Source organism: Manis pentadactyla, chromosome 5, assembly GCF_030020395.1.
Source record: "Manis pentadactyla isolate mManPen7 chromosome 5, mManPen7.hap1, whole genome shotgun sequence".
Classification (NCBI taxonomy): domain Eukaryota; kingdom Metazoa; phylum Chordata; class Mammalia; order Pholidota; family Manidae; genus Manis; species Manis pentadactyla.
The window spans coordinates 128,518,536-128,536,344 of record NC_080023.1 but is presented as its reverse complement, the minus strand read 5'-3'; the positions used below and the strand labels follow the sequence as shown (position 1 = coordinate 128,536,344).

The 17,809-nt window shown below is 37.2% G+C and overlaps 1 protein-coding gene across 3 annotated transcripts in view; it reads right to left on the bottom strand.

The window, feature by feature from the left end:
* Positions 1-14,640: 14,640 nt before the first annotated feature.
* The window catches only part of SMARCA5 (SWI/SNF related, matrix associated, actin dependent regulator of chromatin, subfamily a, member 5), a 43,991-nt gene continuing 40,822 nt past the window's right edge, over positions 14,641-17,809 (bottom strand). For all 3 annotated transcript variants that reach the window (XM_036892163.2, XM_036892164.2, XM_057502660.1), the window contains 3 exons: positions 17,477-17,689; positions 16,672-16,779; positions 14,641-15,872 (listed from right to left, as the gene is read on the bottom strand). In XM_036892163.2, coding sequence (XP_036748058.1) covers positions 15,807-15,872; positions 16,672-16,779; positions 17,477-17,689 — 387 coding nt within the window. In that variant the 3' untranslated portion in view covers positions 14,641-15,806. The remainder of the gene's footprint in view (positions 15,873-16,671; positions 16,780-17,476; positions 17,690-17,809) is intronic.

Below are 17,809 nucleotides of genomic sequence, written 5' to 3'. Positions count from 1 at the left end.
TCAACAGAAACCTTACTGGCCAGAAGAGAATGACATATTTTCAATGCAATGAAAAAGAAGGGCCTTGAACCAAGAATACTGTATCCAGCACGATTATCATTTAAATATGAAGGAGGGATTAAACAGTTCCCAGACAAGCAAAAATTGAGGGAATTTGCCACCCACAAACCACTTCTACAGGATATTTTAAAGAAACTTCTCTAGATGGAAGCATTCCTAAGGCTAAATAGATGTCACCAGAGAAAATAAAATAACACCAAAGAAAGCAGACCAAGCAAATACTAACTAAAGGCAAAAAATAAAATCAACTACTCACAAAGGCAGTCAAAGGAAATACACAAAAGAGTACAGAATAAAACACCTAACATATAAAGAATGGAGGAGGAGGAATAAGAAGGGTGAGAAATAAAGAATCATCACACTGTGTTCATAATACCTTAATAAGCAAGCTAAATTAGACAGATAGTAAAGAAGCTACACTTGAACCTTTGGTAATCATGAATCTAAAGCCTACAATGGCAATAAGTACATATCTTTCAATAATAATGCTAAATGTAAATGGACTGAATGCACCAATCAAAAGACATAGAGTAATAGAATGGATAAAAAAGCAAGACCCATCTATATGCTGCTTACAAGAGACCCATCTCAAACCCAAAGACATACACAGACTAAAAGTCAAGGGATGGAACAAGATATTTCATGCAAACAATAGGGAGAAAAAAGCAGCTGTTGCAGTACTAGTATCAGATAAAATAGACTTCAAAACAAATAAAGTAACAAGAGATAAAGAAAGACATTACATAATGATAAAGGGGTCAGTCCAACAAGAGTATATAACCATTATAAACATATATGCACCCAAGACAGGAACACCAACATATATGAAACAAATACTAAGAGAATTAAAATGGGAAATACAATGCAATGCATTCATTTTAGGAGACTTCAACACACCACTCACTCCAAAGGACAGATCAACCAGACCAAAAATAAGTAAGGACACAGACGCACTGAACAACACACTAAAACAGATGGACCTTATAGACATCTACAGAACTCTACACCTCAAAGCAGCAGGATAAACAATCTTCTCAAGTTCACATGGTACATTTTCCAGAACAGACCACATACTAGGCCACAAAAAAGAGCCTCAGTAACTTCAAAAAGACTGAAATTCTACCGACCAACTTCTCCAACCACAAAGGAATAAAACTAGAAATAAATTGTACAAAGAAAATGAAAAGGCTTACAAACACACGGAGCCTTAACAACATGCTCCTAAATAATCAATGGATCAATGACCAAATTAAAATAGAGATCAAGCAATATATGGAGACAAATGACAACAGCACAAAGCCCCAACTTCTGTGGGACACAGAAAAGGCAGTTCTAAGAGCAAAGTATATAGAAATCTAGGTCTATTTAAAGAAGGAAGAACAATCCCAAATAAATAGTCTAAAGTCAGAATTATTGAAACTGGAAAAAGAAGAGCAAATGAGGCCCAAACTCAGCAGAAGGAGGGACATAATAAAAATCTGAGAATAAATACATAAAATTGAGAAGAATAAAACAATAGAAAAATCAATGAAACCAAGAGTTGGTTCTTTGAGAAAATAAACAAAATAGATAAGCCCCTAGACAGACTTATTAAGAGAAAAAGAGAATCTACACACATCAACAGAATCAGAAATGAGAAAAGAAAAATCACGACGGACCCCACAGAAATACAAAGAATCATTAGAGAATACTGTGATAATCTATATGTTAACAAGCTGGAAAACCTAGAAGAAATGGACATATATGGTCAATTAATATACAATAAAGGAGCCATGGATATACAGTGGGGAAATGACAGCCTCTTCAACAGCTGGTGTTGGCAAAACTGAACAGCTACATGTAAAAGAATGAAACTGGATTATTGTCTAACCCATACACAAAAGTAAATTCTAAATGGATCAAAGACCTGAATGTAAGTCATGAAACCACAAAACTCTTAGAAAAAAACATAGGCAAAAGTCTCTGGGGCATAAACATGAGCGACTTCTTCATGAACATCTATCCCCGGGCACAGGAAACAAAAGCAAAAATGAACAAGTGGGACTATATCAAGCTGAAAAGCTTCTGTACAGCAAAGTACACCAGCAATAGAACAAAAAGGCATCCTATGGTATGGGAGAATATATTCATAAATGACAGATCCGATAAAGGGTTGGCATCCAAAATATATGAAGAGCTCACACACCTCAACAAACAAAAAGCAAATAATCCAATTAAAAAATGGGCAGAGAAGCTGAACAGACAGTTCTCCAAAGAAGAAATTCAGATGGCCAACAGACACATGAAAAGATGCTCCACATCACTAGTCATCAGAGAAATGCAAATTAAAACCACAATGAGGTATCACCTCACACCAGTAAGGATCACCACCAAGCAAAGACAAACAACAACAAATGTTGGTGAGGTTGTAGAGAAAGGGGAACCCTCCTACACTTCTGGTGGAAATGTAAACTAGTTCAACCATTGTGGAAAGCAGTATGGAGGTTCCTCAATAAAGTAAAAATAAAAATATCATTTGATCCAGGAATTCCACTTCTAGGAATTTACCCTAAGAATGCAGCAGACCATTTTGAAAAAGACATCTGCACCCATATGTTTATCACAGCACTATTTACAATAGCCAAGAAATGGAAGCAACCGAAGTGTCCATCAGTAGATGAATGGATAAAGAAGATGTGGTACATAAACACAATGGAATATTATTCAGCCATAAGAAGAAAACAAATCCTACAATTTGCAACAACATGGATGGAGCTAGAGGGTATTATGCTCAGTGAAATAAGCCAGGTGGGGAAAGACAAGTACCAAATGATTTCACTCATATGTGGAGTATAAGAACAAAGAAAAAACTGAAGGAACAAAACAGCAGCAAAATCACAGAAACCAAGAATGGACTAACCATTACCAAAGGGAAAGTGACTGGGGAGGATGGGTGGGAAAGGAGGGATAAGGAGGGTGGAGAAAGAGGGCATTATGATTAGCATGTGTAATGTGGGGGGGCATGGGGAGGGGTGTGCAACACAGAGAAATAGTGATTCTACAGCATCCTACAATGCTGATGGACAGTGACTGTAATGGGGTATGTGGGGGCCCTTGGTGATGGGGGGAGTCTAGTAAACATAATGCTCCTCATGTAATTGTAGATTAATTATACCAAAAAAAATTCAGCACTGAAATAAACTGTTCCAGAGTTTTTGTTTTTACGTAGGTTTTTGATTATCAGTTCAATATCCTTGCTGGTAATTGGTCTATTCAGATTTTGTTTCTTCCTGGGTCAGCCTTGGAAGGCTGTATTTTTCTAGAAAGTGGTCCATTTCTTCTAGGTTATCCAGTTTGTTACCATATAATTTTTCATACTATTCTCTCATGATTCTTTGTATTGCTGTTGTCTGTAGTGCTTTTTCCTTTCTCATTTCTGATTCTGTTTATATGTGTAGGCTCTCCTTTATCTTGATAAGTCTGACCAGGAGTTTATGTATTTTGTTTTTTGTTTACGAAGAACCAACTCCTGCTTTCATTGATTCTTTGTATTGTTTTATTCTTCTCTATTTTATTTATTTCTGCTCTAATCTTAATTAGGTCCCTCCTTCTACTAACTTTGGGCCTCATTTCTTCTTCCTTTTCTAGTTTTATTAGTTTTGTGTTTAGACTGTTCATTTGAGATTTTTCTTCCCTGAGGTTGGTCTGTATTGCAATATACTTCCCACTTATCATGGCCTTTGCTGCATCCCATAGATTTTGCGGTGTTGAATTATTGTTGTCATTTGTCTCTATTTATTGCTTGGTCTGTTTTTATTTTGTCATTGATCCATTGATTATTTAACAGTATGTTATTAGCCTCCATGTGTTTGTGGGCTTTTTCATTTTCTTTGTGTAATTTATTTCTAGTTTCATACCTTTATGATCTGAGAAGCTGGTTAGTACGATTTCAATCTTTTTGAATTTACAGAGGCTCTTTTTGTGACCCTGCACATTATATATTCTTGAAAATGTTCCATGTGTGCTTGAGAAGAATGTGTATCCTGTTCCTTTTGGATGGAGTGTTCTGTAGATGTGCATTAGGTCCATCTTTACTAATACGTTGTACGGTGCCTCTGTCTCTTTACTTATTTTCTGTCTGGTTGATCTGTCCTCTAGAGTGCGTGGTGTGTTGAAGTCTCCAAAACTGAATGCATTGCATTGTATTTCCCATTTTAATTCTGTTAGTATTTGTTTCACATATGTCAGTGCTCCTGTGTTGGGTACATATTTATAATTGATATATCCTCTTGTTGGACTGACCCCTTTATCATCATGTAATGTCCTTCATTTTCTGTTGTAACTTTCTTTATTTTGAAGCCTATTTTGTTTGATACAAGTACTGCAACTCCTGCTTTCTTCTCCCTATTAGTTGCATGAAATATCTTTTCTCATCCCTTTATATTCAGTTTGTGTATGTTTCTCAGTTTGAATTGGGTCCCTTGTAGGCAGCATGTAAATGGATTTTGTATTTTTATCCAATCAGTGTCTCTATGTCTTTTGATTGGTGCATTCAGAGTATTTACATTTAGGGTGATTTTTGATAGGTATGTACTTATTTTTACTGCAATCTTTAGATTCTTGGTAACCAAAGGTTCAAGGGTATTTCCCTTACTATCTAGGAGTCTAATTTAACTCACTTCATATGCTATTACAAATACAATCTAAAGGTTTTATTTTTTCTTTCTCCTTTTTCTTCCTCCTCCATTCTTTATATGTTAGGTATCATATACTGTTTTCTCTGTCCATCCTTTGTCTTTGGAGGTAATTTGATTTTGTATCTACTTAGTAATTAATTGCTCTACTTTGTTGTGGTTTAATTCCCCCTGGTGACATCTATTTAGCCTTAGGAATACTTCAAACTATAGTAGTCCCTCCAAAATACACTGTAGAGGTGGTTTATGGGATGTAAATTCTCTCAGCTTCTGCTTATCTGAAAATTCCTTAATCCCTCCTTCAAATTTAAACAATAATCTTGCCGGTAGAGTATTCTTGGTTAGAGGCTCTTCTGCTTCATTGCATTATATCTATCATGCCACTCCCTTCTGGCCTGTAACATTTCTGTTGAGATATCTGATGATAGCCTGTAGGGTTTTCCTTTGTATGTGATCTTTTTCCTTTCTCTAGCTACTTTTAAAAGTCTGTCTTTATCCTTGGTCTTTGCCAGTTTAATTATTATATGTCTTGATGTTGTCTTCCTTGGTTACCTTGTGTTGGGAGATCTCTGCATGTCTATGGCTTGAGAGACAATCTCCTTCCCCAGATTAGGGAAGTTTTCTGCAATTACCTCCTCAATAACACTTTCTATCTCTTTTTCTCTTCTTCTTCTTCTGTTACCCCTATAACACGGATATTGTTCCATTTGGATTGGTCACACAGTTCTCTCAATATTCTTTCATTCTTAGAGATCCTTTTTTCTCTCTGTGCCTCAGCCTCTTTGTATTCCTCTTCTCTAATTTCTATTCTATTTACCATCTCTTCTACTACATCTAATCTGCTTTTAAATTCCTCCATTGTATGTTTCATTCAAGATATGGACTTTAATGATTTAATCTCCATCTTAAATTCATCCCTGAATTCTTGAATATTTTTCTGTACCTCCATGAGTATGCTCATGATTTTTATTTTGAACTCTGTTTCAGGAAGATTGTTGAGTTCACTTTCATTTGGCTTTTTTTCTGGGGTTTGTGATATTTTGGTCTGAACCAGGTTCCTTTGATGTTTCATAAATCTATGTGGTGCCCTCTAGTGCCCAGAAACTGTAGTCTCTGAAGCTGCTCAGTCCCTAGAGTGAGGTTGGGTTTCATAAGGGAGTGGTGCTGGTGCTGGGGGGAGGAAAGAGCTATTTCCTGAATCACGACTGTAGCGCCTGTCTCCTGTATCAGAGCCAGTGGGCCAGCGGCACATGTGTAAGCCTCTGTGCTTGGGGTCTCCGGCTGTTGTAGGTGGGGCCTCCCTCTGGCTGGCCTGATGCCAGCACACTGGCTTCCAGTTCCCTAGCACGTGCTGCCAGGCCAGGAAGAAGGTGCAGTAGGGTGCGTGTCCCAGTAGGGGGCTTCAGAACTTAGAAGCCAGCCAGGGAAATGGATTGCCTGAAGCTTCTCAAAGTTCCCAACCTACTGGGCAGTCTGTGCCCAGACAAACTTGTTCACTGATCCTCCTCCCTCATAGCAAGCTCTGTGTAAACCCCACCTTTTCAGCAGCCTTCTTGCTGCTAGGGAGTCTCAGACCATTTGTCTTTCCTTTGTTGCAGAGTGACCAGATGTGGATCCCCATCCTCCATGAATGGCTGGAATCTCAGTCTCTCAAGCACTCCACCTGTCCCAACTCCCCAACCTCCCCAACCTCCAGAGCACCACACAATGTATGTTAGTGTTCCAAAGGAGACCTCCAGGGTTGGATGTTCAGCAGATCTAGGCTCCCACCCCGCTCCCTGCTCCATTTCTCATCCTCCTGCAGGTGAGTGGGGGTTAGGGAAGGGCTTAGGTCCCACTGGGCCAAGGCTTTCATATGTTACCTTGTTTCATGGGGTCTTCTCTTTTTGTGAGATCTGTATGCAGTCTGATGCAGCCTTTTTTTCTGTTGCTGTTTTAGGGCTAGTTGTATTAACTGTATTTTAACACTATATGTGGTTTTGGGAGGAATTCTCTGTCTCACCTCTCATGCTGCCATCTTGAATCCCCAAGCCTTACTCAATTATTAAATGAAATATTCTTGGTAACATCACTGTGACCCTGGTCACCTCTATAAATGTAAAAAAGCAACCTCTGGTAGGATGGCTTCAGGTAGCATTATAAGACTTGGTTTTCCTCCATGGAAAATTGGTTCCCAGTTTTGAGTTTTTTCATCACCATCGTTTTGAAAGTTGGTTTGAGGGGATTAAAGATGGCGGTGTAAGAGGTGAGAGAGAGAACTCCCAAAACAACATATAGTATGAAAAAAGTTAATACAACCCAAAAACAGCAACAGGAAAGGCTTCACCAGACTTTATACAGTCTTCACAAACAGAGGAGACCTTATGAAACAGGGTAATGTACCAAAGCCTTGATCCGGTGGGACACAAGCCCTTCCTCCATCCCAGCTCACTGGTGGAAGAGAAATGGAGTGGGGAGGGCGTGGAAGCCCAGAACTGCTGAGCACCCAACCTTTTAGGTTTGCTTTGGTACACAAACCTACATTGTGTGGAACTTTGGAGGTTGGTGGGGTTGGGGAGCTGGGACTGGTGGACTGCTTGAGACTGATGTTCTGCCATTTGTGGAGACAGGGATCCACATCTGGCCACTCTGGAACAAAGGAAAGGTGGCCGGTCTGCAAGGCTTCCTAGCAGTTGGAGGGCTGCTGAAGGGGTGGGGTGCACGGATCTACTACACGGGACAAGGGATAGGTGGACGAGGTAGTTTGGGCATGCTGGGCCCAGCAGGTTGGAAACTTGCAGGGGCTTTAGGCGCTCCATCCCCGACTGGCTACTCAGCTCTAAGGCACCCACTGTGACATGCAGCCTGCTCAGCCTTCCTTCTGGCCTGCTGGCACCAGCTCATACAATGGCAGTCACTGCACTGGCATCAGGCCAGCCAGAGGGAGGCCCCACGAACACCTAGAGATGCAAAGCACAGAGGTTTACACCTGTGGGCTCAGCCCACTGGCTCTGACACTGGAGACAGGCACTGCAGACAGGAAACAGGAAACTTACTTTCCTATCCCAAGGGAACAGTGCCACTCCCCTATGACCCTCAACCTCACTCTAGGGGCTGGGCAGCTCCAGACACTAGAGCATCTGGGCACTAGAGAGCACCACATAGAAATATGAAATGTTAAAGGAACCTGGTTCAGACCAAAATCTCAAAAACCCCAGAAAAAAGCCAAATGAAACTGAACTAAAAAATCTTCCTAAAACAGAGTTCAAAATAAAAAAAATATTCAAGAACTCAGGAACGAATTTAAGACAGAGATTCAATCATTAAGAAATTTCATATCTGAAATGAAACATACAATGGAGGGATTTAAAAGCAGATTAGATGAAATAGAAGAGATGGTAAATGGAATAGAAATTAGAGAAGAGGAATACAAAGAACCTGAGGCACAGAGAGAAAAAAGGATCTCTAAAAATGAAAAATATTGAGAAAACTGTGTGACCAATCCAAATGGAACAATATTCGCATTATAGTGGTACCAGGAGAAGATGAGAGAGAAATAGGGATAGAGAGTATCATTGAGGAGGGAATTGCTGAAAACTTCCCCAGTCTGGGAAAGGAGATAGTCTCTCATGCCATGGAGGTGCACAGATCTCCCAACACAAGGGACACAAGACAACATCAACACATATAATAATTAAAATGGCAAAGATCAAGGATAAAGACAGACTTTTAAAAGCAGCCAGAGAGAGAAAAAATATCACATATAAAGGAAAACCCATCAGGCTATCATCAGATTTCTCAACAGAAACTTTACAGGCCAGAAGGGAGTGGCATGATATCATTAATGCAATGAAGCAGAAGGGCCTCAAACCAAGAATACTCTACTGGCAAGATTATTGTTTAAATTTGGAGGGATTAAACAATTCTCAGATAAGCAAAAGCTGAGAGAATTTACATCCCACAAACCACCTCTATAGTGCATTTTGGAGGAACTGCTATAGATGGAAGTATTCCTAAGGCTAAATAGATGTCACCCAAGGGATAGACAAAGAGTACAGAATACGACACCTAACATATAAATGGAAGAGGAAGAAAAAGGAGGAAAAAAACACCTTTAGGTTGTGTTTGTTATAGCATATGAAGTGAGTTAAATTAGAATGTTGGAATCACCCTTGAACCTTTGGTAACCAAAAATCTAAAACCTGCAATGGCAATAAGTGCATACCTATCGATAATCACCCTAAATATAAATGGTCTGAATGCATCAATCAAGACATAGAGTCACTAAATGGATTTAAAAAGAAGACCTATCTACATGCTGCCTACAAAAGACTCACTTCAAACCCAAATACACACAGACTGAAAGTAAAGGGATGGAAAAAGGTATTTCATGCAACTAATAGGGAGAAAAAAGGAGTTTCAATACTTGTACCAGACAAAACAGACTTCAAAACAAAGAAAATAACAAGAGAAAAAGAAGGACATTACATAATGATAAAGGGGTCAGTGCAACAAGACGATATAACTATTATAAATATCTATGCACCCAACACAGGATCACCTACATATGTGAAAGAAATACTAACAGAATTAAAGGGGAAAATAGAATGCAATGCATTCATTTTAGGAGACTTCAACACACCACTAATTTCAAAGGACAAATCAACTGGACAGAAAATAAGAGACAGAGGCACTGAACAATGTATTACAACAGAAGGACCTACTGGGCATCTACAGAACACTTCATCCATAAGCAACAGAATACACATTCTTCTCAACTGCACATGGAAAATTCTCAAGAATAGATCATATACTAGCTGACAAAAAGCCTCAGTAAATTCAAAAAGGTTGAAATTGTACCAACTAGCTTCACAGATAAACATATGAAACTATAAATAAATTACAGAGAGAAAACAAAAAAGCCCACAAACAAATGAGGGCTTAATATCATGATCCTAAATGATCAATGGATCAATGACTAAATAAAAAGAGATCAAGTAATATATGGAGACAAATGACAATAAGTCAACAGTTGCCAAATCTGTGGGATGGAGCAAAAGCTGTGCGAAGATGGAAGTATATTGCAGTACAGGCCTACCTCAGGAAAGAACAATACCAAATGAACAGTCTAAAGTCACAATTAATGAAACTAGATAAGGAAGAACAAATGAGGCCCAAAGTCAGCAAAGGAGGGACACGATAAAGATTAGAGCATAAATAAATAAAATTGAGAAGAATAAAACAATAGAATCAATGAAAGCAGAAGGTGGTTCTTTGAGAAAACAAACAAAATAGACAAACCCCTAGCTGGACTTATCAAGTAAAAAAGAGAGTCTACACACATAAACAGAATGAGAAATGAGAAAGGAAAAATCACTAAGGGCAACACTGAAAGAAAGAACTATGAGAATACTATGAAAAATTTTATGTAACAAATGGGATAACCTAGAAGAAACAGACAACTTTCTAGAAAAATACAAACTTCCAAGGCTGACCCAAGAAGAAACAGAAAATCTGAATAGACCAATTACCAGCAAGGAAATTGGATTGGTAATCAAAAAACTACCTAAGAAGATAATGCCTGAACAAGATGGTTTCACTGCTGAATTTTATCAAACATTTAGTGAAGACCTAATACCCATCCTCAAAGTTTTCCAAAAAGTAGAAGAGGAGGGAATACTCCCAAACTCACTCTACGAGGCCAACATCACTCTAATACCAAAACCAGGCAAAGACAACACAAAAAGAGAAAATTACAGAGCAATATCCCTGACGAACATACATGCAAAAAGACTCAATAATATATTAGCAAACTGAATTCAAAAATACATAAAAAAGATCATCCATCATGATCAAGTGGGGTTCATCCCAGGGATGCAAGGATATTACAATATTTGAAAATACATCAACATCATCCACCATATCAACAGAAAAGACAGAAACCACGATTGTCTCCATAGATACTGAAAAAGCATTTGATAAAATTCAACATCCATTCATGATAAAAACTCAACAAATGGGCACAGAGGGCAAGTACCTCAACATAATAAAGGTCATATATGAGAAACCCACAGCCAACATATTTAACAGTGAGAAGCTGAAAGCTTTTCCTTTAAGCCAGAAACAAGATCAGGATACCCACTCTCCCCACTTTATTCAACACAGTTCTGGAGGTCCTAGCTACGGCAATCAGACACTACAAAGAAATAAAAGATATCCAGATTGGCAAGGAAGAAGTCAAACTGTCCCTGTTTGCAAATGACATACTGTACATAAAAGACCCTGAAGAATCCACTTAAAAACTACTAGATCTAATATACGAATGTAGCGAAGTTGCAGGACATAAAATACACAGAAATCTGCTGCATTCCTATACACTAATGAACTAGCAGAAAGAGAAATCAGGAAAACAATTCCATTCACAATTGCATCAAAAAGAATAAAATACCTAGGAATAAACCTAACCAAGGAAGTGAAAGACCTATATTCTGAAAACTACAAGACACTCATGAGAGAAATTGATGAAACCAGTAAGTGGAAACATATGCCGTGCTCATGGACAGGAATAATTAATATTGTCAAAATGGCCATCCTGCCTAAAGCAATCTACAGATTCAATGCAATCCCTACCAAAATACCAATAGCACTCTTCAATGAACTAGAGCAAATAGTTCTAAAATTCATATGGAACTACAACAGACCTTAAGTAGTCAAAGCAATCCTGAGAATAAAGCTGGGGGGATTATACTCCCTGACTTGAAGCTCTACTACAAAGCCACAGTAATCAAGACAATTTGGTACTGGCACAAGAACAGACCCAAGGACCAATGGAACAGACTAGAGGACCCAGATATAAACCCAAGCATATATGGTCAATTAATAGACAATAAAGGAACCATGGATATACAGCGGGGAAATGACAGCCTCTTCAACAGCTGGTGTTGGCAAAACTGAACAGCTACATGTAAGAGAATGAAACTGGATTATTGTCTAACCCCACACACAAAAGTAAACTCAAAATAGATCAAAGACCTGAATGTAAGTCTTGAAACCATATAACTCTAAGATAAAAATATAGGCAAAAATCTCTTGGACATAAACATGAGCAACTTCTTTATGAACATTTATCTCCCCAGGGAAGGGAAACAAAAGCAAAAATGGGCAAGTGGGACTATATCAAAGTAAAAAGCTTCTGTACAGCAAAGGACACCATCAGTAGAACAAAAACATCCTACAGTATGGGAGAATATAATCATAAATGACGTATCTGATAAGGGGTTGACAACCAAATTATATAGAGCTCATGCACCTCAACAAAAAGCAAATAAGCCTATTAAAAAATGGGTAGACGATCTGAACAGACACTTCTCCAAAGAAATTCAGATGGCCAACAGGCACATGAAAAGATGCTCCACATCGCTAAACATCAGAGAAATGCAAATTAAAATCACAATGAGGAAACACCTCACACCAGTTAGGATGGCCAACATCCAAAAGACAAATGTTGGTGAGGATGTGGAGAAAGGGGAATCCTACACTGCTCATGGGAATGTAAATTAGTTCAACCATTGTGGAAAACAGTATGGAGGTTCCTCAAAAAACTCAAAATAGAAATACCATTTGACCCAGGAATTCCACTTCCAGGAATTTACCCTAAGAATGCAGCAGCCCAGTCTGAAAAAGACATATGCACCCCTGTGTTTATCACAGCACTGTTTACAATAGCCAAGAAACGGAAGCAACCCAAGTGTCCATCAGTAGATGAATGGATAAAGATGTGGTATATATATACACAGTGGAATATTATTCAGCCATAAGAAAGCAAATCCTACCATTTGCAACAACATGGATGGAGCTAGAGGGTATTATGCTCAGTGAAATAAGCCAGGTGGAGAAAGACAAGTATCAAATGATTTCACTCATCTGTGAATATAAGAACAAAGCAAAAACTGAAGGAACAAAACAGCAGCAGACTCACAGAACCCAAGAATGGACTAACAGCTACAAAAGGGAAAGGGACTGGGGAAGATGGGTGCGAAAGGAGGGATAAGGGGGAAAAATGGTTATTACAACTAGAACACATAATGTAGGTGGAGGGGCACGGGGAAGGCAGTATAACAGAGTAGACAAGTAGTGATTCTATAGCATCTTACTACAGATTGTTGTGGGATTAATGGGATTAACACATAAATCAAGTAATATAGGAATCAGATGTACAAATACATATGACCTGATTGTTTCTCCTACGACTACTGATACATGTCAATAACAGAATGAGTAAAGACAAAACAGTTCCTATGACTTGTGACTGCCCTCACATGGTTTCGGTGTACTTGAGCATCATGCCCTTGGGCTGGACTCAAGGTCAGATAATGATTGTGTATTGGTCATGTGTTGAACCCCCTACTCAGAATTCTTTGGATGTTTGGGTTCATTTGCTCAATAAATATGAGCGCCTCTTCAGCATTACTCTTTCGCTGTTATGCCTTGAATCCCCTGGCTGGCCCTTTCAGATCTTCGATATCCTGTCTCCTCCCTTATCTGCGGGACTGAGGCAGGGAGGGGACCAACAATTGTAATGGGGTTATGTGGTGTGGGCTTGATAATAGGGGGAGTCTAGTAACCACCATGTTGGTCAGGTAACTACATTAGTAATACCAAAATAAAAAAAATGTGGTACATATACACAATGGGGTATTATTCAGCCATAAGAAAACAAATCTTACCATTTGCAACAACATGGATGGAGCTAGAGGGTATTATGCTCAGTGAAATAAGTGAGGAGAAAGACAAGTATCAAATGATTTCACTCATCTGTGGAGTATAAGGACAAAGCAAAAACTGAAGGAACAAAACAGCACCAGACTCACAGAACCCAAGAATCGACTAACAGTTACCAAAGGGGAAGGGACTGGGGAGGATGGGTAGGAAGGGATGGATAAGGGGGATAAAGGGGTATTAATATTAGCACACATAATGTAGGGGGCTCACAGGGAAGACAGTGTAACACAGAGAAGGTAAGTAGTGATTCTATAACATCTTACTATGCTGATGGACAGTGATGGGGTATGTGGTGGAGACTTGATAAAGGGGGAGTCTAGTAACCATAATGTTTATCATGAAATTGTACATTAATGATATTTTAAAAAATCACTAAATTTCACACTCAAAAAAAAAGTTGGTTTGAGCTCATTTTTCCTTCCACTAATTAAAAACTTGGCTTTATTCTTAGATAAACACACAATAGTTATATCCTTTGATACGTGAAGAAATTCTTGTACTTTGGCTATACTGCAATTCTAAATGTGGATAGTGTTTCTTCCATGCTTTTTTCAAGTGTTTCCCTTTAAGTTTTTTTGTAGTTACTCTCATGGCTGCAACAAATTTGATTCCTTTTACATTCCCATTCTACCTCCGCCCATGCCTCGCCCGAGCTCAACCCACCACATACATTTTGGGCTATTTCTCTTCCTCGTGAAAACATCACTTCTTTTGTGACATACATGAAGTTTAATTCAGCCTTACATTTTTCCAATTATTTCTTCCAAAATGAGGCTTTTAAGGACAATAGCTTTTTATGAAAAACGTAGTGATTCCTCAAATTTTGCATATATTAGATCCATAATCATCATTTTAAGAATCCAAGGTTATAAAGAAGTGAGGGGAACACAAATTCAAATTACTCTACAACTTGCCATAAACAGCGCTTGACACTTCCTGTACACTCACAGCAGACATTTTGGAAGAGTAAGCAGTATTACTTACACAGAAATCAGCATCATAAATAAAAATGTCAGTTATGTGTGGGCAGATTAAAACAACTGATAGAAATTTTAGAGGCAGACGGAAGAAGACTAAGGGAAAAAGGTAACTTCATAAGGAAAAAAGTAAAAAAAAAAAAAAAGATGTAAAGAAAAGACCACTTAAGAATTACAAAAGTTATATTTATTCACGATGCTACATTTATTGCATTCCCTTAGAAAAATGGAGAACTGTTTATGTACCCAATTTGCACATATAAAACTTTATACAAATTATGTGTAGCACATAAAGGCCTCTGGTACAGCTAAAATCCTGACACTAAGGTTTGGGTAATCCTGCTTCAGGGTCTCCAGTTATCAAGTGTGTCCATAGAAAATAAAAACTAGTATTATACTCAGTCTTGCTGCTCACACTTAGAAATTATTTGGAAATAAAATAAAATTTTCAATCACTCTAAAACTCAAAAAAGGTAAACTGGAAGGGGAAATATATTGTCACTAATTTCAACTTAACAGTATGAGAAATGCACACGTTATTTTGGCTGGATCTTTAAAAAACAAAAAAATCACCTTAGGTTTGACATTATGTTTCTAGTTGTGGCTGTGCCAGAAGGTAATCTGTCAAAATATTTACCAAGCAATTAAAAAATAATAATAATATTCCTTTTACAAAATGATACAACACTTTAAGAAACCAGAAAATACTAAATGTCTTTGGCTATACAACTAAAAGGCCATTCTTCCAACAGAATAGGGCATATTCACCTCAGAACCAACTATAGAAACAGAAAGCATAACAGAAATATGCATAGAACTTAATGATCATTTCTCCTGCTTTTTTCCCATCCTATTCATAATAATCAAGGTGAATGCAATTTACATAATTTTCCCAGATGAGACTCAACAGCACTACAAAGATTTCTGCAAGGCAAAGTGAATTAAAACAATTACACAACTAAGTGAAGACTGAAGGGACAAACGTTTGCAAATTTTTTGTACTTGTTTGCTTAATTAAGCCTTATGAGGGCAGAAATTATAGTTGATAAACAAAAAGTCACAATCTTCACAAACGGAACTGTAATAGAAAAATAAATCAAATGAAACGTTTATTAATAAATGAAGCCTGTTTTATTACTTCAAGTGTTAATGATAAAAAAAATTTCAGCACAGCTGTTGCATTTAAAAAAGTGAAACTACATACTATGTTTCTAGCTCAGTAAACAGATGAACCTGATGTCTCTGAATGACATAATTGAGCATTGTACAGTACATCTTATGAAGACCCGTAAATTAAAGAACTACTAAAGTTAGTGATTATGAAACAAATATGTATTCATAGTTTCAGCTTCTTTTTCCTTCCTCTACCATCAGGTGCTCCATCCATTTTACGTTTCTGAGTCTACAAACAAACAGAAGGATTACTTTTCATCACAGACTAGTATTAATAAAAAATATACTGGCAGACACTTTACTAGTAACTACTACATAGTAATAAGTATTAAGATTTTCTTACCCAGAATTATCTTATTTCTCCTATCTTATCTACTCATTTTACTAACACAATAAAAAATTTGAATGCTTATAATGAAATAATTCACAATAAGCAATAGTAAATAAACACACCAAACAAAAGTGTAATATGCTCCCTTACCAAAAGAAAGCAGCAATAAGAATTATTTTGTCAGGTTACATAAATATGAAATATTATCCAGAGACATTAATTTATTCATGGCTTTATAAAGTACTATTAAATAACAAGATGACTTTTTTCTCTTAAACTATTATTTCACATTGCTAAGCTATCACTACGATAATAAAGCAAAGCTTGTAAGTTAACAGTAAAGGTGGTAAGGCCATTGTTTTCCTAATATTTCTTTACATATTCTAAAATTTTAACTTGCATTCCCAAGGTCAAGTGTAGGCTCTTGGCACTCACAAGACATCCCTTGCCAGATTTTCCCTAATTTCCATATTATGGACTATCATCGTAATGTGATTCTCCGCACAAAATGCAATCAAGTTTAATTTTATACCTTTAAGCAACTCAAGGCCATGTATTTACAAAGAAAGACTTAGTACATCAATGACAGCCAAATAAAAACAAAAGAAGACTAACACAATAATGATAGCCATGTAATGTTCAAGTTCTTGGAAGAAAAGTCTTCCAGGAAAACATTTACATATTCATGAATACTTACTGAAGGCTTTGGTCCTCTTTTCTTTTTCTCTGCCTTCTCTTTTTCTTCTAGTTCCATGTTTTCTCTTTCAATCAAGGTAATTAAGGTGTTACATCTCCTCTGGAGCTCCTGAGTAATAAACATAAATTTACATGGTAAACCTGTATTTTCCATGTATATGTTTCATGATTATAATTCTAAAACAAAATTATGTTTTAACAGTGGAATATAAAATCACTTATACACCCAACTTGTTATTTTCTATTACAAGTTGTCATAACTACAATTTTAAAACAAAGATGTTTTAATAGTTTAATACAAAACGATGTACACCCCCAATAAATAAAATTTAAAGAGCAAAGGATTTTCATACACAATCCAGGGACTGGGGCTAGAAAGATATTTGTAAATGTTTTCACTTCATTAGTCATATGTTCTGCATTCTGCATAAATTCTTCCTTCAGTTAGAATTAAAGCAGTGAAAACGAACATTGCATAATACATGCAATATTGCTATTTAGTGTCTGAGCCTGAGAATTGCCATGTATATCCAAAACTTAAGAGTGTGCGTATTTGAGGGTCAAAATCAATTAGAACTTTAGCACTATCACCAGAATTATGGTAGTTGACATTTTTAACTATGGATGTGAACTGTGTTCTAAGGCACCGACTAATGTATGGTATTAACAGTATTATAATAAAAATTTACTTCAAAGATACAGTAGAATCACAACTTTCTCTTAATTTTTAAAATGACCTTAAAGAATATTAAATATACTCACTCTGAACTGTTACCTACACTATACAAAAAGGCCCCAACACTCACCATTGCTGTTCTGGACTTAAGAAACCAGTCAAATCTGAACTGTGGAGAGTTGCGAATACACTGTCGTAATTCATCATAAACATTTTCTTTGTCAAATCCAAGTTTGTGCAGCATACAGATCAGAAAACGATCCTCTTCCTCAGTATAGTTTTTTCCTTTGTTAGTACCATATGATATTCTCAGCTGATGGAAAGGTGCTTTGTACCGTCCAATCTGTCAAAAGTCAGATTTAATTATTATATAAAATATGAATCCTATACAGGATGTATTTTGAACTCAGCTTCAGTAAAATTAACTATAAACGTCATTATTTTAAATCTGAATTTTCTATCC